Genomic DNA, 26,801 nt, shown 5'->3' on the forward strand with positions numbered 1-26,801 from the left:
ATTTGAGAGCCGAACCAAATAAACATGGCGGACTCACGCACAGAAGAGAGTGAAATAATTACTGGTAAAGAAATGGACACTCAAATGGAAGAACTTGTGAGTAATGAGAATGGCGGTGAATGTGACAAGAAAGAAGACGTGACTAACACTCAAACAGAGGACCCTTTCAAAAAACCTGCTCTCTTTGCGGCGCCTTCGCTAGTGAGTAAACGAGGTCTAGTCGCGAGCAGCGCAGCAAGAAAGCCTACACACGAAGCGCATGGCGACAAAGAACAACTACAACCATCTACTTCTGATAGTAGTGAGGCATCTGCAGATGAACAAACAAAGGAAACCACCCCTTCCACGTCGTATAATGACAACCCGACGTCACGGAAAGGTCCAGAGAGCGAAAAAGAGAAGACTAGTGATGGTGCAACGACCAAACTGCAAGACCACAAAACCCCACCAAGATTCCCTGTCAAAGGAACACCTGCTGGCAAATTTAAACCCCACCCTCCTGTTCCATACACCGAACCCTCTTGGGCAGGAGTGGCAGATTTCCCATATTCCCTAGAAATCCTCAAGAATGGCACTATATTTGATACGGTCCCACTCACCCAGCAGAGTTATTTTGTGGTCGGACGTTTACCTGTGTGCGACATATCCCTGGAACACCCCTCAATCTCCAGGTATCACGCTGTCATTCAGTACCGTGGGCTGGCAGGAGAGGAGGAGTCAGTTGGAGAGGCGAGAGGGTTCTATGTCCATGACTTGGGCAGCACACATGGTACCTTCGTCAACAAGAACAAGATACCACCGAATACCTACATCAGAGTACGGGTTGGGCACGTACTCAAATTCGGGGGAAGCACTAGACTTTTCATCATGCAGGTAAAAAATATAAGAATTGTTCCTTCATGCCAGAAAACATTACTTAGCCTACCTCTGAGTGGTATGAATACACAGTGAACTTACTACCACAAGTAGGCTTGATGTACTAGACCAGAATAGACATCCTTAAACTTCAAACCTCTATCACTTATGTAGTCCTTTACCATTGTAGTTCTGAATAGCCCTACTCTACTGTCTCTCTGCAGGGTCCAGAGTTTGACGAAGAGGCGGAGTCAGACCTGACTGTCACAGAGCTGCGGGAGCGAGCCAGGAAGCAGCGGGAGGAACTGGAGAGGAGGATGATGGGAGAAGGCTCGGACGAGGAGGACAAGGAAAAGGAAGAGGGGAAAGAAAGCAGTGGCGTCAAGAGAAAGAGTTTGAACGATGATTCGGGCTGTTCCTGGGGAATAGGTAAGCTTTCAGTGCTCAGCACCAGGAGAGACTGTAATGCACGGCTCGGAATAGTTGACTTACACCAATTGCAATTAACCACTGCTACCAAATCACAGCTCTGTAGCTTCAACCCCTCAATATGTTAACTTTAACCTCTCTCGCCTTCCCATCTATCCATATATATATACATGTGTAGCTGATGAGACAGTCCCTGAAGAGGATGAGAATGAGGAGAACCCCTTCTCCACAGAGTTCCAGGAGGACCAAGAGGCTGCTTACCTGAAGGACCCCAAGAAAGCACTGCAGGGCTTCTTTGACAGAGAAGGTCAGACCTTTGGAGAAAGACATTCACTTGTACCATAATCATGTTTCCTGTTGGTGTGTTTGACGGCGTCTCGCTATCTGTCTTTTATTTCAGGGGAAGAGCTGGAGTTTGAGTATGAAGACAAAAACCACGGTACCTGGCTCTGCAGAGTGAAGTAAGCTTTTTATTTTGTCTGGGTGTATGTAATTGTGTGCGATCATGTATTATGTCATGCAAATTATATTGCTGTCCTTCTCAAATTTGGGCCTGTAAGCCTGCAGCCCTGCTGGTTTTCATTCATCCCCACTAATCAGGGACTGATTCAGACCTAGCCAATCAGTGACATTTATCATTAAACTAACTACCAGGTAGAAAACATAACCAGCAGTATGCTGGCCGCCAAGCCTGGAATCCGAGTATAGTTGACACACTGAATAGAATGTAAAACATGTCACCTCCTTTCCACACACAGGCTCCCGGTGGACGACGCTTTGGGGAAGCAGCTGGTCGCTGAGGTGACCCACACAGGGAAGAAGAAAGATGCGGCCATCCAGTGTTCCCTGGAGGCGTGCCGCATCCTGGAGGCCCGGGGCCTGCTCAGGCAGGAGGCAGGTGGGGGTCCTAGCAGAGCTGCTACATCAGCCCACAACAGAACTGTTACTATTTACTGTAGTCAATGCAGCCTTCTACATCAGCAGTATGAGTGGTTCAGCAGCTCATGAGGCTCTATTTTGCTCAAATCGCCATTGGGAATTATCATGTCATGTGGGTTCCTAGTCATTCGTTAAAATATTCCAACGTTATATTGAAATGTCACATTATACACCATTGAGTATGTTTACATGCACACTAATAATTTGAATTTAAACTGAATAATGGCAGAAGGCAGAGTATGGCATTAGTCATGTAAACACCTTACTCTGTTTATCTTAATCGGCGTAAGGTCATAATCGGAGTAAGCATACGCCGATTAAAACACCTGGTTTTCTGAGCAATCTTTCAAATTATTAGGACATTTAAATCGGCATCTGCGCATGTGCCAGCACCGTGTAGCACAAGGCCTCCCTCTTAAATGGGAGTCAAGTGAGTTCGGAAAAACAAAGTAGGCATCTTTATAAATAGTTTTCACATACAAACTTTGTCTAAACTCCGAATCAAAAAGTATTAGCAAAAATAACATGGTCACTGTTTATTTTGATTGGCGATTTTCTGCATTTATCAAAAGTCCCATCAGTAACCTGATTTCAGTGTCCATGTAAACAGGATTATTAGGGAAATCGTTCTTCTTGCAAAGCATGTAAACGTTTTAAACAAACTCTTTATATTAACCTGACTATCCACAATAATCGCATTATTGTGTGCATGTAATCGTGCTCATTGTCTATGTAACTTCTACCGTTGTCGTACTTTAACTTTTTCATAATCCACTCCCTCCAGTTTCCCGCAAGCGCAAGAAGAAGAACTGGGAGGACGAGGATTTCTATGACAGTGACGATGACAACTTTCTGGACCGCACCGGTGCTGTGGAGAAGAAGCGACGGGAGCGCATGAAGAGGGCGGGAAAGATTCAGGAGCGCCCAGACACTTACGAGTCACTGGTAAAACCCATGTCATTAAATACGCTTTTTCACATTTCTACCTCAGGAATGAATAAAAGTAATATGAAGTATCTCTCAAAATGAAGTGTTCACCTGAGATAGTGCACCACATACACCATTGTAATGGGATATCACTGATGTTGCCAATTCTCTGAAACACAGACGTACACTACAAATCTCTAAAACAAAGTTTTTGTTTCAAATAGCCTCTTTTCTGTCTATTGGAATGTTTTGTGCGCACAGTATGTGATATGTCAGGGCAGGAAGGGTATTATAGCTTTTATGGTGTGGACTAGTGACAGGGTGCTTGTTATCTTGCTAAGGTGGCCAAACTGTTGGTGGTTGAGAAGGAGCTGGCAGAGACCGAGAAGAAGCTCAATGCTACAGGGAAAGGTAAGTGGTGCACAGAAAATGTATTTTCAACCACCAGGTTCGTGTTTCTTAATCCTGGTAAGTGGAATCAGGTGTGTAGTGCTAGGGCAAAAACAAAAATGTGCACCCCTTTGGTTCCCCGGGACCAGGATTAAGAAACACTGGTACACCTATGTTTTTGTGTCTACTATGTGTTATTTCACCCAAGTGAGTGGTGTTGTCTGTGAGTGAGTCAGAGTGCTTTATCCTCTGTGTGTTTCCGTTCACTTCTATTTCTCCTCCCTATCAGATGGCTCCCACTCGTCCTCCGAGGACCCCCTGGATGCCTTCATGGTCGCTGTGCGCAGCGAGGCGGCGCTGGACGGAGTGGAGCGCCGGAAGCTGCATGTGCAAGCCGCCGACCTGCGCAAGGAGGCCCAGAGACTGCGCCGGCTGGTGGAGCTCACGCGGCCAGCCCAGATGCCTTCACTGCAGACGGGGTGAGATATAGGCAGCCATCCCCTAATATCTGAATCACCTAGTCGAATGTTGGGTCTTGGTGCCTCTTTCTCACAATGTATCCGTTCATCCGTTATTCTCTCAAATGCCTCTAGATGATGATTGTATATTAGTAGTGCATATTGCTGTTACCTCCTAGGAATACTGCATGTTCTTTACACATGGTACACATCTCTTCTTCACAGGAGTGGGTCGTCCGAAGCAGACAAGCCGAAGAAGCGGTCCCTACCGCTGTTTGGTGCCATGAAGGGAGGCGCCAAGTTCAAACTGAAGACTGGGACCATAGGGGTACGTTCACTTGGCAACAGAGGAGAATATCCGTAATAGCTTTTCATAAGAGGGTTTTTGCAAATGCTGGAAAAGCCTTTACATTTTACACTCCCTATTTCTGCCATTTCTTTCCGTCTCTCTAGGTCTGTCTACCTATTTCTTTAGCTCTCGCCCTCCCTCTCTCTGCATCTCTTACTCAACAGTTGCCTCTTCCTAAAAATAATAATAAATAATATGCCATTTAGCAGACGCTTTTATCCAAAGCGACTTACAGTCATGTGTGCATACATTTTTACATATGGGTGGTCCCGGGGATCGAACCCACTACCCTGGCGTTACAAGCGCCATGCTCTACCGATTGAGCTACAGAGGACCACCCAACCGCTCGCTATTTTGTTTCTCGTCTCTCACTCCCTCTCATAATATGCTCTCTTTCCCTCTTTCTTAGAAGTTGCCCCCAAAGCGAGCCAACCTGCCCGCAGAACTCTTCAACATGAAAGGAGAGGAGGAAGAAGAGGACGAGGAAGAAGAGGAGGATGACAGCAACAAAGGGAGTGAAGACGTGACTGAGGCTGACATCCAGGCTGAGGAACCCCAACAGTCTAATGAAAGCACTGATTCCCCAGAGGGCTGCAGTACAGGACGCCAGAGCCAGGACCCACCTCTGTACCAACCTCCCAGAGGTATGATATAAAAGTTGGATGCTGTGTCTTGCCGTCCCTTTTTCTCACTGTGGCTACATTCCGATTCTCTACCCTTCTCCAGAAGTGTGCACTCGTTTACTTTCCCTCATACATTTAAAAGTATTTGATTGGTGCAAGCATGACTGCTGGGAGTTTCCACCATATTCCTTACAGCAGTCCATTCCTTTAAATCCGTGAGGGGGTGTAGGCATGCACAATTGAAGGGTAGGGAATTGGACAGTAGCCTGTGTCAATTTTATCCATATGGAGCTGTTGTTCTCCTGTAGATGGCAGTGTTACTTTGGACAGAGCTATACGTATATATTATACTACATATCTATGTATCTCCAATGTTTGGCTCTGACATTGTGGCATCATCATGGAGAAGTTGTTTTCCGTAACAACATATCACTATTCAGCTGTTGTCATTCAAGTGTTTTTGTCTGTTTTTTATAGGGAAAAAGCTGTCCCAGAAAAGCATAGTTGTAGAGGAGCCGGATGAAACCATGGAAGATGCGCCTCTCGGGCATTTAAAGCCCTTACCAGGTACAGTAACTCACGTTTGTTTCTCTTTGCTCTTCTGTTGGTACACTGTTTTTCTCTGTCTCTTTTTTGTCAATGGGAGAGACTGTTGCATTTCCTTGATTCCTCGGGTCCTCTCGCCTCCTCAAAACCCATTGGATGAGAAGGTCAGAGGTCCCGCCCCTCTGATCTTCTCATCCAATAGGTTTTGAGGAGGCAGCGAGGCAATGCAATTGCGATTCTCCCATTGTGTGGATGGTCTTTAGATCTTGTCTTTTAGTTCTGGTGTTTCTCCTCCCATCTTTCTTTAGACCCTAAAGAAGGGGGCGAGGAGGTGGCAGCGGCCAAGCCCAGTCCTAAGACGTTCTTGAAAAAGAGAACCATCGGCCCCAGCAGAGTAAGCACTTCGAGCTCAGAGTGCACCCTCACACATACACTCACTCAATCAATCACTCACTAGCCAATAATGAGCCAAAACTTGATTGAGAATTCATTAATACTGTTAATCAAGTATGCTGGCGTTCTACACAGTCCCCCAAATTTAAGTCTAGTGTACTTTTAGACCAACATGAGTTATACAAAGAAACTGGGCTGATACTGTAATGAACATGAGCAGAATTAATTTACTAAGTAACAGCGTTGCAATACAGACTAGGCTACTCTGTGAATTTCCTTGTACCATGCGAAGATTCACCCTCTAAATCGCTGTATTATATTCAGTCTGTATTCCATTTACTACCTGAATTGTACCATGCTGAAAGAGAGCTACTTTGTAGTGTCTGCATTTTTTTTTCTACCACTCGTTAGAGAAATGTTGTGTCATGCTTTTGTCTCCAGCCTCCAGCCCCCCAATCAGGACAGTACCCTGAGGATGACCCCGACTATTGTGTCTGGGTGCCTCCCACAGGTATAAATAACTTATTGTTTATATTCACTTGTTTATTGTTCTTTCATCTTGTGAGGTTAATCACCTACCACCTGGCACCTTGACATATTGCGGCCATGTCTTGAGATGAACGCTAGGGTAACAAAGAGGTCAAAGACAACTCAATTTGGCTGGGCTTTGTCTAATAAGCCAGGCCTTTAACCTCCTCAACTGTTGGTCATCCATTTAACAGTAATGTCATTTCTGCCAAGATTTTTGACAAGACATAAGACCTTTTTGTCTGAACAATCTCACAGGCTTGTAACCTTGCAGCTAGGTGACATTTGGAGTTACAGCAAGAGTTTCTCTTACGCAATACAAGACTAAGGAAAGGTACATTAGAGAGCAAGATTGTCAACCTAGTGTTGAACACACTGCACAATGTTCCTCAAAGGACTATTTGTGTTCTCTACCACTCCTGAGTAAGATAAATAAGGCTGTCCCTGACCTCTGGGATAAAGGGAGCGAGGGAGAAAGAGAAAAGGGAAGTAAACAGACTTTATGACCAATTTGTGAAAAGGGAGAGTTTAGACTGCATTTTCATCAGTGGCCAAGGAATACAGATCAATGCCACGCTGTTAAGATAAGGTTTTAACATTTTGCGGGGGTGGAACACTTCTAAGAGCCATATGGATTCATTGACAAAATTCATTGAATTTAGCAACTAGCAAGAAACCCACAATTTGGTTCTTGGATCATTGGAGGGATAGGTTTGCGTGCGAGTACCTAAAGAGAAACGTCATTGGCAGACACTGCAAATATGCGAGGAAGGTTGGCATGGTTAGGTGGAATAATGTATTTCCCCCATAGCTGTTACACACGACTACGTAGGGTTTTGTCCTTGGAGCAGATAGCCAGTGACTTAATATAGCAACAAAACAGGCCAACATACTAAATGTGTTTTGCGAGGCCAGTCTTAAAGCAGGCACTTCAGACTCTTTGGTCATTGCACTGTCACTTCTTTTTTAATGTACATGTTCAGAATAATATGCCTAAAACTTTGTCCTCCATGTCTACAGATCAGTCTGGGGATGGCCGCACCCACCTCAACGAAAAGTATGGTTACTGAACACAAGGCTCAAACATTTGACTATTTTTTCTGACGCCACCCACCTGCAGACCTAGCAGCAACACACACACAGGCCTCCATCCCCTCAGTATCTGTGTTCTCTGCCACTCCTGAGTAAGAGAGATTGCATACAACATACAGTGTTGCCCTCTTTGTGAAAATGACCAAATTTGGACGTTTGGGTGGTAGCAGGTTTTGTAGTTGCCTCATGGTAACCATTGCCTCCTTTCTCCAAGATGACAAGGTCATTGAAACAACTTGGTGAATGTTTTGCATTACATATCATCGAACAGTGTGAAAAAGGACCAGTCCCATTACAGTTAAGATATCAGTCCTCAGATACTGGTTAGTAGGCTAGCCAGCAGATCCGACCCACTTGCTTTTACAGCTGCACTAGGGTCGGACAGCATTCCTGTGTATATTAAGACGCTGGTGCAAGATATGGCTCGGAAAACTAACCTAAATCCAGGGATGAGAAATGTTGGGATAATGGGACAATTCGGAGTATAACGCATTTCCAGTCCCTGGATTGAGATTCGTTTTCCAAGCCATATCTTATTCCGGCTCAGCGGTGTCTTAATATACACAAGAATGCTGTCCGACCCGAGTGTAGCTGTAAGCAAGCGGGACGGATCTGCTGGCTCATAACCATAGTAGGCCTGCCTGAAAGCACTTGACTCACCCCCTTGTATGTAATAGAGATAGGCTGCACTTAAACCGAGCCCAACTGGAATTTGAATTGGCCCTATCCTATGTCAGATGAGTGTACAGCATATAGTGAAGCATTTAGCGTTAGTGCCCAAATTCACTCATCTGAGGTCGGCTTTGTTACTTTGGCTGCTCTCTCACAGCTAAGCCCACCTGACGTCCGAACAGCATGGGTTCCCTGCTGGGTTACACTGTCGATTGCTGGCGTAACCCTCTTTCAAATGAGAGTGAGCGTGGCGGAGAGAGAGGGAGCACATTTAAGCAGCTTTGCAGACCATCTGGACACTTGTGTGGCATTACTGGATAAAACGCAAGCTGATAATGAGTCAAGTCAAAAGTAGTGTGTGTGTCCTCCCCCTCCAATGTCTCTTTTTAACCAGATCTTCATTACTAGTGACTCAGCGTTTAGGAGACTGGTGTGTGTGAAGTAGGGTTTCATGTTTGTGTTTGTGGCAAGCTACCTAGAACAGGATTACACTGCCTCAGAAATCCCACACAGCATTTATTCCTGTGTTCTTCATTCTCTCCTCACTACTATTCTATCCTATTCCCTCCAGCTGACACTCTTAAACCTGGAAGGTTAAAAGTAATACCCTTCCAAAAGTCGTGTATTTTGTTACTTTTTATTTGTATAATAAAGTTGTCCACACGGTACTTAGCCCACGAGTTGTTCAGATTCCATCTTTGAAGGTTTGCAGTGAAGACTCATTTCTCCAGAGTCCACAACTGCACGTAGATGTGACAATTGCCTGCTACGGTGCGTTTCCACTTAACCATCCTATGTCGATTAAAAACAGCTGGACGTAATGATGTCACACCAACAAAAAAAGCGTCGAATAAAAATGAAGTGGTTCCATCACCCATTTAGGCAAATTGCGCAATAATACATAGGTGGGAGGGCATACAGGCTGTCACCAATCGTTTTATGTCTCAGGTAGCCAGCATGGATAGAATGCAATAATTGACTAATATTTCCATATTCTAATAATTCTCATGTGCCAATGTATTGCCGCGGTCCATGCCATGATGAATAATTATCATGTGCCAATGTATTGCCGCGGTCCATGCCATGATGAAACTTGCACTCCTGTAGATCTAAAATAATTGTTGGCTAATCATGCCAGCCAACCAGACAAGCAAGGTGAAGCAATTTCGGCATTCTTGATAGTCAGGACAATCCTTGTCCTCCAAATACATGTTTTAGTTGAAAAAAATGTATTTAGCTAGCAGTAGACATTTAGAATTGAATGTGGAGTGGAGATTTAGTTATGACATCACGTGCCCCGCGAACTTTCGGAATTATTCGGCAAACATTGATTCAAGAAAAAAAAGTTTCCATCTTCATTTGTCACAAAGTTCAAACAAAAACTCCACCCCTGTCAATCGGATAAAAATGGTTGCCTATCTTTAGAAAATGTATATCTGGCGTTTCCATTACACGTCGCAATTTTTTTTTTGACATTGCTTTTGTCAAATAAACCTGAGTCAATGGAAACCTACCTACTGACACAAACAGTCTGATCTGGCAGTAAGAAGCTTGCTCAGTTTGGTGAGATGTTCTGCTGTGATCCAGTGAGGAGGGGTGGGAACCTTGCCGTCTTGGCAGGCTTTGATGTGACACACATGCAAGTCCTGCCTCACTATGCCACCACTCAGCCGTTGCACATGCATAGGCACACTGCTATTATGTACGTATACACTCCCAGATATGTGGGCATCTATCTACAGAAGCCCTAGCTGCACATAACCCACATTCCAGGTGCACAACCTGCATGCGCACACACACACTTCTGCAAATACACACAGGTTGCATACACACATACTTTATGCAAGAATGTACTGTACTCATACACATTCAAATCTCAGTTCCCATAAACACAATTTTCCAAATCCCAGTCCTGCAGGACCTCCAAACCGCTTTGGCCCTGGGCTCTCTTGAAGGATGGAGTAACCCCGGATTCAACTCCCAGAGCTCCACCAGTACTGGGGCTAGAGATGCAGTAGGCCAGGGTCATGGATCAGAAGCTGGGTGGGCCAGGGCAACGAGGAAGGCGACACACAGAGTATGAGAGACAGGGAGAATATATCCTCATTGAAAATAAATGACACTTGATTTTGGATTCACCTCGTGCATTGACTGGATTGAAGCCGACCCTGGTACACAGCTAATCCAAAATGGTAATCGTCAATGCATATAGAACTAGTCTATGTAATGTGCTCTAAAATGTATCACTCCTAAGAATCGAGGCCGCAGGGCGTTTATTTAATCATAAATTTTGCGAGGGACACAAATGTCAGAGTGCTGCACTACATTCACTCTAGCGGAGCTTGGTTACGGTGACAACATTGTGTTGATCGCAACATGTCCATCATGGGATACATTCATATGCATAAATAGGTTGTCTTGTCACTTGAGAAAAAACGTTTTTTCATAACTGTCCTCTGATTACCTTAGCATATTGACCCTACAGTCAAGACTAGCCTCAGTTTTACATTCAATACATCAGGAATGTCATTCATAGGCATAAAGATTAGACGTTTGGGATGACTGTTGGTTGTCTCATACCTTGGGCGATGTGCCACCGAAGAAAAGGAGGTACAGGGTTAGAAATGAGTCACGTAGCGTACTACACAAACTCACGACACAGCACCAAAATAACAGCAGTAAATCATGTCATATTCTAGTAGATTTCTTATACTTCCTTTCTTCCATGCTCACATACCTTTATTTTCTGCACCACAGCACAGTGAAATGCATACAGGAAAAGAGGACAAAAGTATTTGATGTTATCCTGTTTTCCTCTTAAGGTGAAATTCACAAACTCGTCGACAGGTTGATGGTTACATTGTTAAAAGTTACCTCTTGATCTACAGTCATACATTTTGTAGTATCTCATGACCTGGGCCCGGTTTCCCAAAAGCATCTTTAAGCTAAGTTCATACGACTGCCTCAGATCACTCGTAGAATAGCTAAGTGCATCGTTAGATGCTTTTTTGCTCTCTAGCGTCAGTTAATACACAGAAGATCTCCGCTAAACATAGAATCAAATGGTTGATTGATCTGTCTCTGACTGCCGATAACTTCAGAACAAAGTTGACTACAAAGGCGAAGTTGGTAATGTCTTTGCAATTGATAGAAACGAGCAACGTATAAAAATATGCTTCATAGTGAAAACCAAGATGACTGCATTAAAATATAAACAGTAGGCTGTGTTTTCAATGTTCAATCGAGTTCTATTTGTAGGCTACTGTCTGTAATTTGTCTCAATATATTTAATGATGTGTAACGTGCGCAATGATGTGCCAAATCGGTGATTTTGTGCATTTCTATTGGGTAACCATTAAAAGCGTTCGAATAAGCAGCTCGACATTTGCAGTCGTAGGTTGTAATATCTCCCAAGGAGCTGATCCGTCGTCAGTATTGTGAAATAATTATAATGTTAAGGAAATATTTGAATGGAGAAAGCTGATCTGAGAGCAGCACTACCTTTCTTTCGACCCTATGGGTATCGACACATTCTCCAATGACGCACTTAGCGACCATTCTCTGCATGGTGTTTTGGGAAACGCATGTTCTATCTTCGGTCGTTGTAGGAAAGATGCATCGTTAAAACACTTGTAAGCCTAAGTTCCATCGCTATCGGGAAACCGGGCCCTGAACAATTCAAATAACACATCCAAAAAAGAGTAATGCAGACAGACGAGATCTACTTTACTTTCAAATAACTGCACGTGCCAGGGGTGCCCTTTGTCACCACAGCCTATTAATGTGTATTATGACAGATTGTCAGGACAGTTTCCCTCTAACTGGTTGATACATACAAATAAATATAGACTCTTTACTTATATCGTGCAGTGTACATCTTGAAATGTGTCAAGAAAGCCTCTGTTAATGAGTTATCCTAATGAGCTGTTGTCCCGTCTAGACCAGGGTATTCCCCAGGGTCCATGTTTTGGCTTTTGCCCTAACACTACACAGCTGATTCAAATTACCAACTCATCATCAAGCTTTGATTATTTGAATCAGCTGTGTGGTGCTAGGGCAAAAACTAAAACGTGGGGGTCCCATGGACCGAGTTTGGGAAACACTGGTCTAGACAACAAACCTGTCTTGCGTTTGATTGAGCGTTTGATTGACCTTTTGATTGTCGTCAACATACATTTCCCTTGTATCAAACGCATTGGAGTAGTCTTTGAATGCTTGTGTTGGCCTTTGAAAATATTTTTGATAATCCATTTTTAGAACAACCATCCCATTGAAAATGTGTCCAAAAGACAGCTGTTAATGTATGAAATACCTGAAGTGTCCTTGGAACGGAGAGCTTGAGTGAAGCGGTGTATTTTCAAAGTGATTTCTATTGCAGCCTTGTTGTTCACACATACCGTCTGCCCCCGTCTCACATAATCATCCAATATCAGGGTTAAGATCTCTCCATTCTTAGTGTCTTAGATGGTTCTGTCCAGTGAACCAGTTGTCCGAGCAACAGCATGACTTGACAGAGCGGGATTACCTGAGAGTACTATATTGACCTTCAAACATTGGCTTTGTCAAGTTGTCCTAGCGGTCGTACCATAATGGTATTACTCATTATTTAGCTCAGTCTCGTCTTCAGAGTTTGAAGTCTGGGAGTCTCCGATAGAGTCAGTAAGTGAGGAAGGGGGGATTGTGTTGGTGTTATCCCCTCACACACACGTGGGGTCTTCGGACGGAGTCAAGGGATTGCAAGGAGGGACCCTGCTGAGGGACCGGAAGGCAAAAATTGAGGGATCATAGGCGTACCTGGGCAGAGGGCGAGTCCCAGTCATGTTCTGTGGACAGAAAGAGAGAGAGAGTATGATTAGAAAATTAAAATAGGAAAAAGTTTGAGAGAAAAAAAAGTTTGGGTTTGGCTAATCCGGCTTTTATCCTCCATGGATCTGGGTGGATGGAAATAGCAGGGCTTACCCTGCTTCTCTGCGCATTAGCTAGTGGTCATTTACCGGTCAGCCACCATTACTGTAGCTAGGTCAGAGTTAGAGGCTAATGTGACACTAGCTGGTGCCCTCTTACAGAGCCAAGATTCACAGTGGGCAGAAGAGAGACCGAAAATGAATTATGGGATGGAGCCCTTTCAGTCACTAGACTGGATGTTGGTTAGAAACCACAGGAACTCTTTACTGAGTTGTCACTATGTCATGGAGTTACTCTAGAACTACTTTGGTAACCAGACTATCACCCCTTTGCATCCAGAATAACTAAAGATAGGGTACATAAAGCAATAACTGAAACTCAATTCAAAAAAATTATTCTGCTTCAAATGAGCTTAGGATAGTTACTTTGTAGTCACACCAAGAACTGAAACATTCCCGGTAACTAACTCTGATATCTCTGCAAGTGAATGACGAATGTGACCAAAACCACAGACATGCAGGAAGAGGAGTGAATGGAAAAGTATGATATTTAATTTCGACATTTTTAATGAGACTCTTCATAACAGGGCTAGTGACATTACACTGTTCCACTGCATAATGTACAGAGCCTTGGCTGCAGGGTCTGTCTAAAATTATCCCGTCGTTTTTCCCTTGACAAGAAATGTCTGTGTGAGAAGTGGTAGTGGAGGTTCTAGAGAGAAAGATTGGGGCATTGTCATACTGTAGCTCACCCACTGTAATCAGGAACTGACCTCTGTGGATAAGAGTGCAAACAGAGGAGTGAGTGTGTGTGAGTGAGAGCGCGTGTGTGTAAAGCTGTTGGTTTCCAGTGTCTGGGGTTTGTGCGTTCCGTTCTATAATTTCATCATCCTTCTTTCTCTCTTTTCATCCCTCCCTCAACCTAGACCCGTTTCTCCAATCTCCACCCCACCCAACGACATCCCTTCAGTCCCATATTTCTCTGCCTTGCCCATCACCTCAATATACATGCTGTTACTGTAATGAGCAGACTTCCACATTAGCAGTATAAAGTTTCCTATGTTAGATTGTGGTGGCATTGGAAAAACACCTAATGACATCACCACTATATGATATGACTACACGTCTTTAGGGATCCGAGACCGACAGAGACTACTGCGCCACTGTAGCTTTGCAACAAATCCCAACAGCGCTTGTTAACACACCCCACACTCAGGTAGACTCAGTCAGTCAATGACAGAAAAAAGTATTCACCAGGTTTTGTTTTTGGCCGTTGAAGGATTAAACACATCTGCCCTGGGAGGAAATTACAGTGTGGGAGAGACAGGTTCCAGGTCAAGTGTCATAGATGCCCCGTGTAGCTCAGTTGGTAGAGCATGGCGCTTGCAATACCAGGATTGTGGGTTCGATTCCCACGGGGGGCCAGTATGATTTTCTTTTGAAAAAATGTATGCACTCACTAACTGTAAGTCGCTCTGGATAAGAGTGTCTGCTAAATGACTAAAATGTAAATGTGAAGTTAAGTTGTTTTCCATATGGCTAGCTGCAAGGCAGCCCATTGCGTGTGCGAGTCCCTCACACCTTGGGACGGATCAGCGTCTGCCGCCCATGTTAGCTTAGCACGTTAGCATTCTCCAGAGTCATATAGAGTCATCCAACGTCTGGAGCCTGATAGACATAATAGCCCAAAAGGGTCAAACAAAGGTTCAGTTCTGAGTTTACTGCAGACAGTTTAATAATGATGGCCTTTGAAAAAGTGCTGCAGGACCAGTAGTTGAAAACAATTTGATAAATATTTTTTTGGGGGAAACAGCTGTCTGATGTGAAAATGTTCTCTACTTCTTTACATGTATTTGATTTAACTAAGTCAGTTAAGAACAAATTCTTATTTACAATGACGGCCAAACCCGGACGACGCTGGGCCAATTGTGCGCCACCCTATGGGACTCCCAAAAACGGCCGGATTGTGATACAGCCTGGAATCGAACCACGGTCTGTAGTGATGCCTCTAGCACTAGACCGCTGCGCCACTCGGGAGGGGTTCCTGAACTTTTCATTTCATGACCCTGGTCCACAAAGGGAGGTGTATTTTGCTCTTGACCAGTGGTCACCAACCTTTTCTGAGTCAAGATCACTTTCGCAGTCAAAAAGCAAGCCGAGATCTACCGCTCCAATTTTTTTTAACATGACTTAAAAAATGTAACATTAACCTAATAAAAACAGTTCTGTAGTAATGAGGTTTGTGCAGTAGGCCTAATACATTATCACAGCATGTTGGCTATATGCCTGGCCTGACAATATCTTTCTTCTCAGACCATATTATATTTCAAAACTAGAGCTTTGATAACAAAATAGATCAGTTGGTGTAGCACTTCCGAGGCACAGCTGAGCATAGCTTTAAATAATTAGCTTTTTTATTTTACTGGACTGATGGTAACTGTATCTGATGGTCATGGTGCTTTCAAGACAATGGAGAACTCAGAAAAAAAACGAGGTCGTGACGTCAGTGATCTTCAGGTCGGAAAGTTGGAGCTCTAGAAAGATGCCAGAGTTTCCAAAATGGAATTCTGAGATGGTTGACCATTTAAAATTATTTTTTCCCGTCGGATCTAGTTTTTTTTCCCGAGTTCCCAGTTATCTTGAAAGCACCATGACAAAATAGATCATTGTGCCTCATGCACAAATTGTGGTTCCTATGACCAGAGAAAGTGAAATATTCCTTGGTATTAAAATAGACAAGACGAGCTGCTAATAATAATTCAAACGCAGGGTTATCGATACACTTGGTTACTAATTCATTGCAGCTGAAGTGTGTTTTTTGTTTTGTAATAAAAACAGTGTTGACAGTGCTGAATAAAAACTTAAACATGAACTCACTCATAAAAACAGCAGCTCTGCTGTATTCTTCAGGCTCTCTCTGGTCATGGTTTTTAAAAGTGATGAAATCTCGAAGGCTAGTATCAAACTTTGCTGGAATCTGTAGGCACGGTGATTTGAGCAATCCGATAGGCCAGTGCAGTAGGTGCACTTGATATAGCCACAGATCTCCCGGCGGAGTTTGTCTTTTCAGACAAATGAAAAGGTTCAAAATGGAAACACTGTCTACCCGGTGCACAGGGCTTCTGAATCAAGTGCACCTACCACCAACAGGGCTTCTGAATCAAGTGCACCTACCGCCAACAGCGCAACACGGAAAAAAAATATGTGGGGGGCCCAGGACCTTTATCGTTGGCTTTTCTACAGAAATGTTTGGTAATCGACTAGGAATGCCTTGAAGATCAACCAGTCTAGACCCACCATAAGGCTAGAGGAGGAGCAAATAAACATCTCTGTAGCAGAGGAAGACAACAGAGAGCAGCCGGTTGGCTAAAAATGGAAAATCACTTAATCCCTGATGAAACACCACAGGGCAACCAACCACACACACACACACACACACACACACACACACACACACACACACACACACACACACACACACACACACACACACACTCCTCCTCCATCTCTCCTCTTCTTCCACCACTTTGAAAGATGAGCCTCAGTTACATATTTCAGTCAACGCTTCGAGACGACAAAAGTAGTGTTCCCCTACATGGAAAGGGGTAGCATATGCATGCAGCCATTCTGTAGCTAGGTGTGTGTATGTATACCTATCCCTGATTATTATTATTTGTATTATTATGCGTGTGTGTTTGCCAACCTCAATGGTGTGTCTGTGCACATAAATGTGTGTGTGCAATGGGCCACAGCTTACAGCAGGGTTGGCCAACCCTGTTCCTGGAGAGCTAACCTCCTGTAGGTTTTCGCTCCAACCCCAGGTGTTACTAACCTGATTCTTCTTATCAACCTGCTAATTATTTGAATCAGGTGTGCTAGATTAGGGTTGGAGCAAAAACCTACAGGGCGGTAGCTCTCCAGGAACAGGGTTGGGCAGTCCTGGCTTTCAGTAACCCACACAAACAATCACATCACTTTCCCGCCACACTGTGCGTCCTTCTGGACTGTCCTGATTTGTGCCAAAATTACCAGGCGCCTTCGACTCCTCTCGAGCTGCCCAACCTGCCTCCACCCACCCTTTACACAACCCAGGAACCACACACACTCATCCTGCTGGTCACACATGTCGCTCTCCCAAAACATACCACAATGGTCTCAGGACTGAGATCCTATTTAGAGCTAGCGTATATAGCTTGCATCTTCACCATTGTAAGAAAATGATGACCTATTGCAGGAAAATAACTTAGGTGTAGTGCCACTTGCTTTAAATAAACCCTTGGTTTCCTTGGTTCAGAGAGAAACTGAATGGTAAACGCCCAGCGATGACATAAAGTACAGTGCCTTCAGAAAGTATTCACACCTCTTGACTTTTTCCACATTGTGTTGTGTTACAGCCTGCATTTAAAATTGATTACATTGAGATTTTGTGGCACTGATCTACATTTACATTACATTTACATTACATTTTAGTCATTTATATAACAAAGTATTGAGAAACTTTTGTTATTGACCAAATATTTATTTTCCACCATAATTTGCAAATAAATTCATTAAAAATCCTACAATGTGATTTTCTGGAATTCTTTTTCTCATTTTGTCTGTCATAGTTGACGTGTACCTATGATGAAAATTACAGGCCTCATCTTTTTAAGTGGGAGAACTTGCACAATTGGTGGCTGACTAAATACTTTTTACCCTCACTGTATATATATATATATATATATATATATATATATATATATATATATATATATATATATATATATATATATATATATATATATATATATATATATATATAGAGATCAGAAAACCAGTCAGTATCTGGTGTGACCACCATTTGCCTCATGCAACCCAACACATCTCCTTCGCATAGAGTTGATCAGGCTGTTGATTGTGGCCTGTGGAATGTTGTCCCACTCCTCTTCAATGGCTGTGCGACGTTGCTGGATAATGGCGGGAATTGGAACACGCTGTCGTACATGTCAATCCAGAGCATCCCAAACATGCTTAATAGGGGACATGTCTGAGTATGCAGGCCATGGAAGAACTGGGACATTTTTAGCTTCCGGGAATTGTGTACAGATCCTTGCAACACGGGGCTGTGTATTATCATGCTGAAACATGAGGTGATGACGGCGGATGAATGGCACGACAATGGGCCTCAGGATGTCGTCACGGTATCTCTGTGCATTCAAATTGCTATCGATAAAATGCAATTGTGTTCGTTGTCCGTTGCTAGCCCATACCATAACCCCACCGCCACCATGGGGCACTCTGTTCACAACGTTGACATCAGCAAACCGCTCGCCCACACGACGCCATACACGCTGTCTGCCATCTGCCCGGTACAGTTGAAACCGGGATTAATCTGTGAAGAGCACACTTCTCCAGCGTGCCAGTGGCCATCGAAGGTGAGAATTTGCCCACTGAAATCGGTTACAACACCGAACTGCAGTCAGGTCAAGACCCTGGTGAGGACGACGAGCATGCAGATGAGCTTCCCTGAGACATTTTCTGACAGTTTGTGCAGAAATTGGTTGTGCAAACCCACAGTTTCATCAGCTGTCTGGGTGTCTGTTCTTAGATGATGCCGGATGTGGAGGTAGTGGGCTGGCGTGGTTACACGTGGTCTGCGGTTGTGAGGCCGGTTGGACGTACTGCCAAATTCTCTAAAAACAACGTTGGAGGTGGTTTATGGTAGAGAAATGAACATTACATTCTCTGGCAACAGCTCTGGTGGACATTCTTGCAGTCAGCATGCCAATTGCACGCTCCAAAACATCACATTTTAGAGTGGCCTTTTATTGTCCCCAGCAGAGGGTGTGTAATCATCATGCTGTTTAATCGGCTTCTTGATATGTCACACCTGTCAGGTGGATGGATTATCTTGACAAAGGAGAAATGCTCACTAACAGGGATGTAAACAAATTTGTGCACAACATTTTAGAGAAAGAAGCTTTTTGTGCATATGGGAAAATTCTGGGATCTTTTATTTCAGCTCATGAAACATGGGATCAACGCTTTACATGTTGCGTATATATTTCTGTTCAGTATAATTACGCTTTGGATGGTGTATCAATACACCCAGTCACTACAAAGATACAGGCGTCCTTCCTAACTCAGTTGCCGGAGAGGAAGGAAATCACCAATGGTGATTTTAAAACAGTTACAGTGTTTAATGACTGTGATAGGAGAAAACTGAGGATGGATCAACAACATTGTACATAGTACTCCACAATACTAACCTAAATGACAGAGTGAAAAGAAGGAAGTTTGTACAGAATAAAAATATTCTAAAACATACATCCTGTTTGCAATAAGGCACTAAAGTAAAACTGCACAGAATGTGGCAAAGAAAAATTTACATTTTGTCCTGAATACAAAGCAATATGTTTGGGGCAAATCCAACACAACACATCACTGAGTACCACTCTTCATATTTTCAAGCATGGTGGTGGCTGCATCATGTTATGGTTATGCTCGTCATTGGCAAGGACTAGGGAGTTTTTTTTTTTTTTGGATAAAAATAAACAGAATAGAGCTAAGCACAGACAAAATCCTAGAGAAAAACCTGGTTCAGTCTGCTTTCCAACAGACACTGGGAGACAAATTAACCTTTCAGCAGGTTAAACCTAAAACATAAGGCCAAATACACACTGGAGTTGCTTACCAAGACGACAACGAATGTTCCTGAGCGGGCTAGTTACAGTTTTGACTTAAAATCGCCTTGAAAATCTATGGCAAGACTTGAAAATGTCTGTCTAGCAATGATCAACAATCAACTTGACAGAGCTTCAAGAGTTTTAAAAATAATAAATGGGCAAATATGCAAATATGCAAATATGCAAATACTGTGCAATCCAGGTGTGCAAAGCTCTTAGAGGCTTACCCAAAAAGACTCACAGCTGTACTCACTGCCAAAGGTGATTCTAACGTGTATTGACTCAGGGGGTTGAACATGTGTTGTATTTTCCATGAATTAAATATATATTTGTGTTTTATTTTTCATTAATTTGTAAACTGTGAGGGAACAATAATTGCTTTCTGTTTAATATAGACTTCCTACTTTCTTGTTAGAAAAGGCATAGTGGCTATAGCAGAGGGTCATGGGAACCAGTGACGGTGTCAGATGCTTTCCCAGCATGCATTTGGAGGGGCATCAAGGTGTTGGCAGCAAGATAGACTGGGTTGTTCATGGGGGCTGCATGACCTTTCAGCCTTATCGCTACTGTAATGGACACGGCCATCTTGACTGGGTATTGTGGCTCAGCTTGAAAGGATAAGGACTCAGAGCGTGTGCGTGTGTGTGTCAGGGTTGGGTTCAATTTGAATTGAAGGCAGTCAATTCAGGAAATAAACTAAAATTACAATTCAATAATCTATTTATTTCAAACGTTTTTACATTTCTGAATGTTAAATTCAAATCACTTCCTGAATTGACTGCCTTCAATTCTAATTGAGCCCAACCCTGGTGTGTGTGTGTGTGTGTGTGTGTGTGTGTGTGTGTGTGTGTGTGTGTGTTTCATGCAATTGAGTTTCAATAAAGGGCCAAAAGGAGTGTGACAATGTCTGTAGCTAGGTTTCCATTCACTTGTCGAAAGATTTTCAAGCGAATGATCAAATACTTGCATTAAAATGATATGCATTTTACCCACGGAGGTGTGTTTCCATCAAACTGGCTTGTTGTGGTGATGATGTAGTGCGCATAAAAAGCCGTATAAAACTTTTCATTTACCGAATGAAAAAAGACAAGTTCTTTGCGTTTCCATCTAATTTCTAACTCTGTTGATGGTTTTGCCACAGAAAGTCTTGTGATAACAGCACATTCGCCCACTCTGATCTATTCTACGGCTCGCAGATACGGTGCAGATGAGATTAAATCAATATCATTTTTATTTGTCAATTGGCAGCCAAGCACCGATCATCATGTCAACATCATACAAATTAAGATATTTATATATAACTATTTTCATGGGAAATGAGCATCAAGCTCATCACCGTGCACTTTCTCTAAACTGTGAATGCTTTTCCAAGTCCTAATCGGAGGACCACACACGATAGTGTCACGTGACTGCAGTTTACTTAGACATTACGGTTATTCTATCAACAATTGCGCAAAAAAGCATTTGTTGCTTGATCTGTTTCACTGACAAAAAAGTATTCACCCGTCTAGCGTATTTTGTTTTGTCGACATATAGGAAAGTTTACTGACAATCATGCTGTTTTCTATTAGGCGTGAGTATTATTTTAACCTAAATATACTTTACTCACATGAAAATGGTTGTATGGAAACATAGTTTGTGAGTGGTTTAGTGTGTATTTGGGATTATATTCGTGTTTCTCTGTACAATAAAATGAAATTGCAGATGAATGTAAACTTACCCGAATCTTTATGGTCCGTGTTTTCCCACCACTGTTCTTTTTCAGGAGCATTTTCTGAGGGGAACCAAGGAGAAAGACTGCTTAGCAAACATACCTCTTTGGACCAACTTCATCCCGCAGCATACTAACACTGACTCACTTCAAAACACCACTAATAATGCATTTATTTGTATAAAACATTTCATACAAAGAATTCTGTTTAAACTTCACACTTAGGGGGAAGCTTATTCCTCAGAGAGCAACCAAATGGGTTCATGTTCGATGATGTCACAGCAACTTACCATCGTAAGTCAATTAAGAATTATAAACAATAAAGTGACCGGAGTGCAGCTGCTGCTAAACCAAACAAGCCAGTCAATGAAGCTTTTGTAACATCCTGTCAAAGACTGCTTCCCAGTCCACCCAGCAGAACCATTCTCGTAAGTGACAGAGGCCCTTTACAATCGAGGAATGGTCTGTGGGGGAGGCAGGGGACTGGTGCTTTTGAAGAGGAACAGGGCTCTTTGGAAGGGGTTAGTAGAATGGAACCGCAAGACTCCTGCTGTTGTGGAGGGAGGGAGAGTTGGTATGGATACCCCATTACAACAATGTGAGTACAGTCTGTTTAGTAGTTGAAAGTATGGTGAATATCATTAAATGTGCTCTGTCTCACCCCTGCATTTCTGTCATTTGAGGCCAACAAAGAATATCCCTATTTCTTTCAAGGCGTACAGTGGGGAAAAAAAGTATTTAGTCAGCCACCAATTGTGCAAGTTCTCCCACTTAAAAAGATGAGAGGCCTGTAATTTTCATCATAGGTACACGTCAACTATGACAGACAAAATGAGATTTTTTTCTCTCCAGAAAATCACATTGTAGGATTTTTAATGAATTTATTTGCAAATTATGGTGGAAAATAAGTATTTGGTCAATAACAAAAGTTTCTCAATACTTTGTTATATACCCTTTGTTGGCAATGACACAGGTCAAACGTTTTCTGTAAGTCTTCACAAGGTTTTCACACACTGTTGCTGGTATTTTGGCCCATTCCTCCATGCAGATCTCCTCTAGAGCAGTGATGTTTTGGGGCTGTCGCTGGGCAACACGGACTTTCAACTCCCTCCAAAGATTTTCTATGAGGTTGAGATCTGGAGACTGGCTAGGCCACTCCAGGACCTTGAAATGCTTCTTACGAAGCCACTCCTTCGTTGCCCGGGCGGTGTGTTTGGGATCATTGTCAGGCTGAAAGACCCAGCCACGTTTCATCTTCAATGCCCTTGCTGATGGAAGGAGGTTTTCACTCAAAATCTCACGATACATGGGCCCATTCATTCTTTCCTTTACACGGATCAGTCGTCCTGGTCCCTTTGCAGAAAAACAGCCCCAAAGCATGATGTTTCCACCCCCATGCTTCACAGTAGGTATGGTGTTCTTTGGATGCAACTCAGCATTCTTTGTCCTCCAAACACGACGAGTTGAGTTTTTACCAAAAAGTTATATTTTGGTTTCATCTGACCATATGACATTCTCCCAATCCTCTTCTGGATCATCCAAATGCACTATAGCAAACTTCAGACGGGCCTGGACATGTACTGGCTTAAGCAGGGGGACACGTCAGCACTGCAGGATTTGAGTCCCTGGCAGCGTAGTGTGTTACTGATGGTAGGCTTTGTTACTTTGGTCCCAGCTCTCTGCAGGTCATTCACTAGGTCCCCTCGTGTGGTTCTGGGATTTTTGCTCACCGTTCTTGTGATCATTTTGACCCCACGGGGTGAGATCTTGCGTGGAGCCCCAGATCGAGGGAGATTATCAGTGGTCTTGTATGTCTTCCATTTCCTAATAATTGCTCCCACAGTTGATTTCTTCAAACCAAGCTGCTTACCTATTGCAGATTCAGTCTTCCCAGCCTGGTGCAGGTCTACAATTTTGTTTCTGGTGTCCTTTGACAGCTCTTTGGTCTTGGCCATAGTGGAGTTTGGAGTGTGACTGTTTGAGGTTGTGGACAGGTGTCTTTTATACTGATAACAAGTTCAAACAGGTGCCATTAATACAGGTAACGAGTGGAGGACAGAGGAGCCTCTTAAAGAAGAAGTTACAGGTCTGTGAGAGCCAGAAATCTTGCTTGTTTGTAGGTGACCAAATACTTATTTTCCACCATAATCTGCAAATAAATTCATTAAAAATCCTACAATGTGATTTTCTGGAGAAAAAAAATCTCAATTTGTCTGTCATAGTTGACGTGTACCGATGATGAAAATTACTGGCCTCTCTCATCTTTTTAAGTGGGAGAACTTGCACAATTGGTGGCTGACTAAATACTTTTTTTCCCCCACTGTATATCTGACAGACCGATCATTTGTGGCAATACAGGCAAAAAATACATCTGCCACACAAACGGTTTGCGATGACAATCGTTTCCTATACTTCTTTCACAAATCAGGCAATGTTTTTAAGAACCCAATTCATACAGTCCAATTTTTACCACATTCTTGACGGGATAAGCCTTTTATACCTCCCATGCACATGCCGGCAAGTTTAGGAGTGGGAGTAGGTGTGAGTGGATGTGGATGTGGGTAGGCGCCTATTTTAATAGATCCATTGAATATACACCATCACAAATAAACCCTTTATTAATTTGTTTTGGCAGGTCCTAAGAAACATTTTCAAAAGAATAGAATAGTCTATTTTGAGTTTAATTATGTTACTGGTCTGTGCAGCCTATAGGATACATGGCTGCGCCATGCAAATGAAATCAATAATTCCTTATTTTGTTCATTAAAACAGACAACAAACACATATTTCATAGTAAGAATATAATGGAATATAACAGAATAAAATACAAATAATATTTGAGCCCAAGCCCATGTTTTTTTTATCCACCTTCCCAGTCAACACGGAGGGTTCGGGCCTATTCCGTTTGAAACTCGGGGGTCTCTGCATCGACTCGTACTCGGGGGGCTTCATACGGGCCGAGCTCTTTCCGAGTCCGGCAGAATCATATTACTGTAATGACCTGGCTAGATCACAAATGAACAATTGTCCAGACAGAGGATTGAGTTTACGAATTCACGGTTTATTAACCAAACTCAACACAGGCTACTGTTTGGCCGTAGCCCACGCCAATTAAATCAAGGATACCCGAATAAAACAACCGTGACCACCTCTTCTTAAGACCAGAGGTAAGAGAGAGAACAATGGCGAAGCATGGTCTTAAACATGCAATGCTCCACCCCCCTGCACCCGGTACACAAACCTCCCTTACCCTCTCCAGAACGCTGCAGGGCCCCACCCAGTGAATGTCCAACTTGGGGCACCTGCCTTTCTTTCTCAGAGGGCTGTAGACCCAGACCAGCTCCCCAGCCACAAAGTGCCTTCCCCGGGTGTGCACGTCATAGTTCCTCTTCTGCCTAACACCTGCATTCACCAGCTGCTCTCTGGCGAAGGTGTGGGCTGTCTCCAGCCGGTCCTGGAGTCTCCGTGCATACTCCGGCCCCGGGGAACAGGAAGGCTATCCAGGGGCTGACCAAACGCCATCTCTGCAGTGGTGCGGATCTCTCTCCCCAGCATGAGGAGGGCAGGTGTGCAGGAGGTGGAGTCTTGGACAGCGGCGCGGCATGCCATGAGGACAACGGGCAGGTGCTTGTCCCAGTCACGCTGGTGTTCGGCAGAGACGATGGCCAGCTGCTGTCCAAGCGTTTTGTTGAAGAGCTCCACAAGGCCATCACTTTGAGGATGGAGAGGAGTAGTGCGGATCTTGTGCATACCCAGCCTCTCACACATGGTGGCGAACACATGGGACTCAAAGTTTCTGCCTTGGTCACTGTGGATGGACTCCGCAGCTCCAAACATGCTGAACATCCCCGCTGTCAGGGCGTCGACGATGGTCTCTGCCTCCTGAGCAGGCAGAGTATAGGCCTCGGGCCATTTTGTGAAATAGTTCATGGCCGTGAGCACCCAGCGGTTTCCACTGTCTGTGGTGGGGAACGGCCCAACTACATCCACTCTCACCCTCTCCATGGGAGCCCCAACTGGGAACTGTTGGAGCTGAGCATGAGAACGGCCTGGAGGGCGGCAAAAGCCCTCCACATCTTGTGCTGCCCCAAGTAAAAATCCTGACGGAGGCTGCAGAGGGTTTTTGTGACACCAGAGTGTCCAGTCCCCACCCCCCCATGAGTGCTCTGGGGCACAGCCTCCCCCAGTGCTTTTGGGACCACTACCTGCCACCTCTCCTCTCCCGTAGCTGGCTCTTTGAAAGACATGAACCACTGGAGAGCAGAGTGGTCGGTCCATACAGTAAAGGGCAGGCCACCCAGGTAGTACTTGAAGTGTTTGATGTAAGCCACAACAGCGAGGAGCTCCCGCCGGGTGACACAGTGGCGGTGCTCATGTTTGTTGAATGTTTTGCTGAAGTACGCCACCACTCTCTCCCCCTCTGGCCCCACCTGGGGCGAGCACGGGGGCCTCGATCAGTGCACGTTTGAGGGTGTTGAAGGCCTTCTCGCTTTCCACTGTCCAAGTGAAGGCCTTGTCTTTCGGCAGCAGGCGGTTCAGGGGAGCAGCGACGCTTGAGAAGCCCTGTACAAACCTCCTGTAGTATGAGGCCAGGCCCAGGAAGCTCTTCAGCTGATGCTGGTCGGTGGGGGTGGGCCAGTCTCGGACAGCCCCCACTTTGTCCTCCATGGTGCCGATACCCTCCTCCCCCACTTGGTGGCCTTTCTCGGGGTGGAGCTTCAGGCCTGCGGCAGCCACCCTCTCCAGCACACGCCGTAGCGCCCCCAGGGCTGACTGGAAGGAGCTGCCATTGGCCAGGATGTCGTCGAGGTATACCAGACACTCCTGTCTGGGGATGCCATCGAGCACCCTGTCCATCAAACGCTCAAAAGTAGCTGGAGCGTTGCACAGGCCGAAGCACAGGACCTTGAACTGCCAGTGTCCTCTGTTAGTGGAGAAGGCAGTTTTGGCTATGGCCTCTGGGGAGAGGGGCACCTGCCAGTAGCCACTGCAGAGGTCTAGTGAGGAGAACCAGGAGGACCCCCTAACCAGGTCCAGCGACTTATCGATGTGTGGTATGGGGTATGAGTCCTTCCTGGTTACCTCATTCAGCCACCTGTAGTCCGCACAGAACCTCCGCTTGCCCCCCTTCTTAGGAACCACGACAACTGGTGCCGCCCAGGGGCTGTCTGAGGAATCTATGAAGTCTGCCCGCTGCATCTCCAACACAGCCTTGTCTGCCGCCTCCTGGCGTGCCAGCGGGATACAGCAGGGACGCATCTTGATGGGCCGAGCATCACTTGTGTCGATCTCATGCTGAACCAGATGAGTCTGACCCACC

General features: G+C 44.4%; 2 protein-coding genes across 2 annotated transcripts in view; one reads left to right on the plus strand and one right to left on the minus strand.

Moving 5' to 3' along the window:
* Positions 1-10: 10 nt before the first annotated feature.
* Positions 11-8,873, plus strand: slc4a1ap (solute carrier family 4 member 1 adaptor protein). The gene is made up of 14 exons (XM_084143584.1): positions 11-873; positions 1,080-1,284; positions 1,463-1,591; positions 1,685-1,745; positions 2,043-2,182; positions 3,008-3,168; positions 3,492-3,561; positions 3,830-4,019; positions 4,224-4,326; positions 4,757-4,991; positions 5,448-5,537; positions 5,825-5,910; positions 6,351-6,420; positions 7,458-8,873. The coding sequence occupies exons 1-14, from the start codon at positions 25-27 to the stop codon at positions 7,505-7,507; spliced, it is 2,439 nt and encodes an 812-aa protein (XP_083999710.1). The 5' UTR covers positions 11-24; the 3' UTR covers positions 7,508-8,873.
* Positions 8,874-10,924: 2,051 nt separating this feature from the next.
* The window catches only part of LOC311102657 (uncharacterized protein), a 54,006-nt gene continuing 38,129 nt past the window's right edge, over positions 10,925-26,801 (minus strand). The window contains exons 4-5 of the mRNA XM_084144016.1: positions 21,491-21,544; positions 10,925-13,024 (exon numbers count right to left, since the gene is read on the minus strand). Of these exons, the coding sequence (XP_084000142.1) occupies positions 12,899-13,024; positions 21,491-21,544 (180 nt within the window). The 3' untranslated portion in view covers positions 10,925-12,898. The remainder of the gene's footprint in view (positions 13,025-21,490; positions 21,545-26,801) is intronic.

This window comes from Coregonus lavaretus, assembly GCF_964263955.1.
Source record: "Coregonus lavaretus genome assembly, chromosome: 27".
NCBI classification, from domain to species: domain Eukaryota; kingdom Metazoa; phylum Chordata; class Actinopteri; order Salmoniformes; family Salmonidae; genus Coregonus; species Coregonus lavaretus.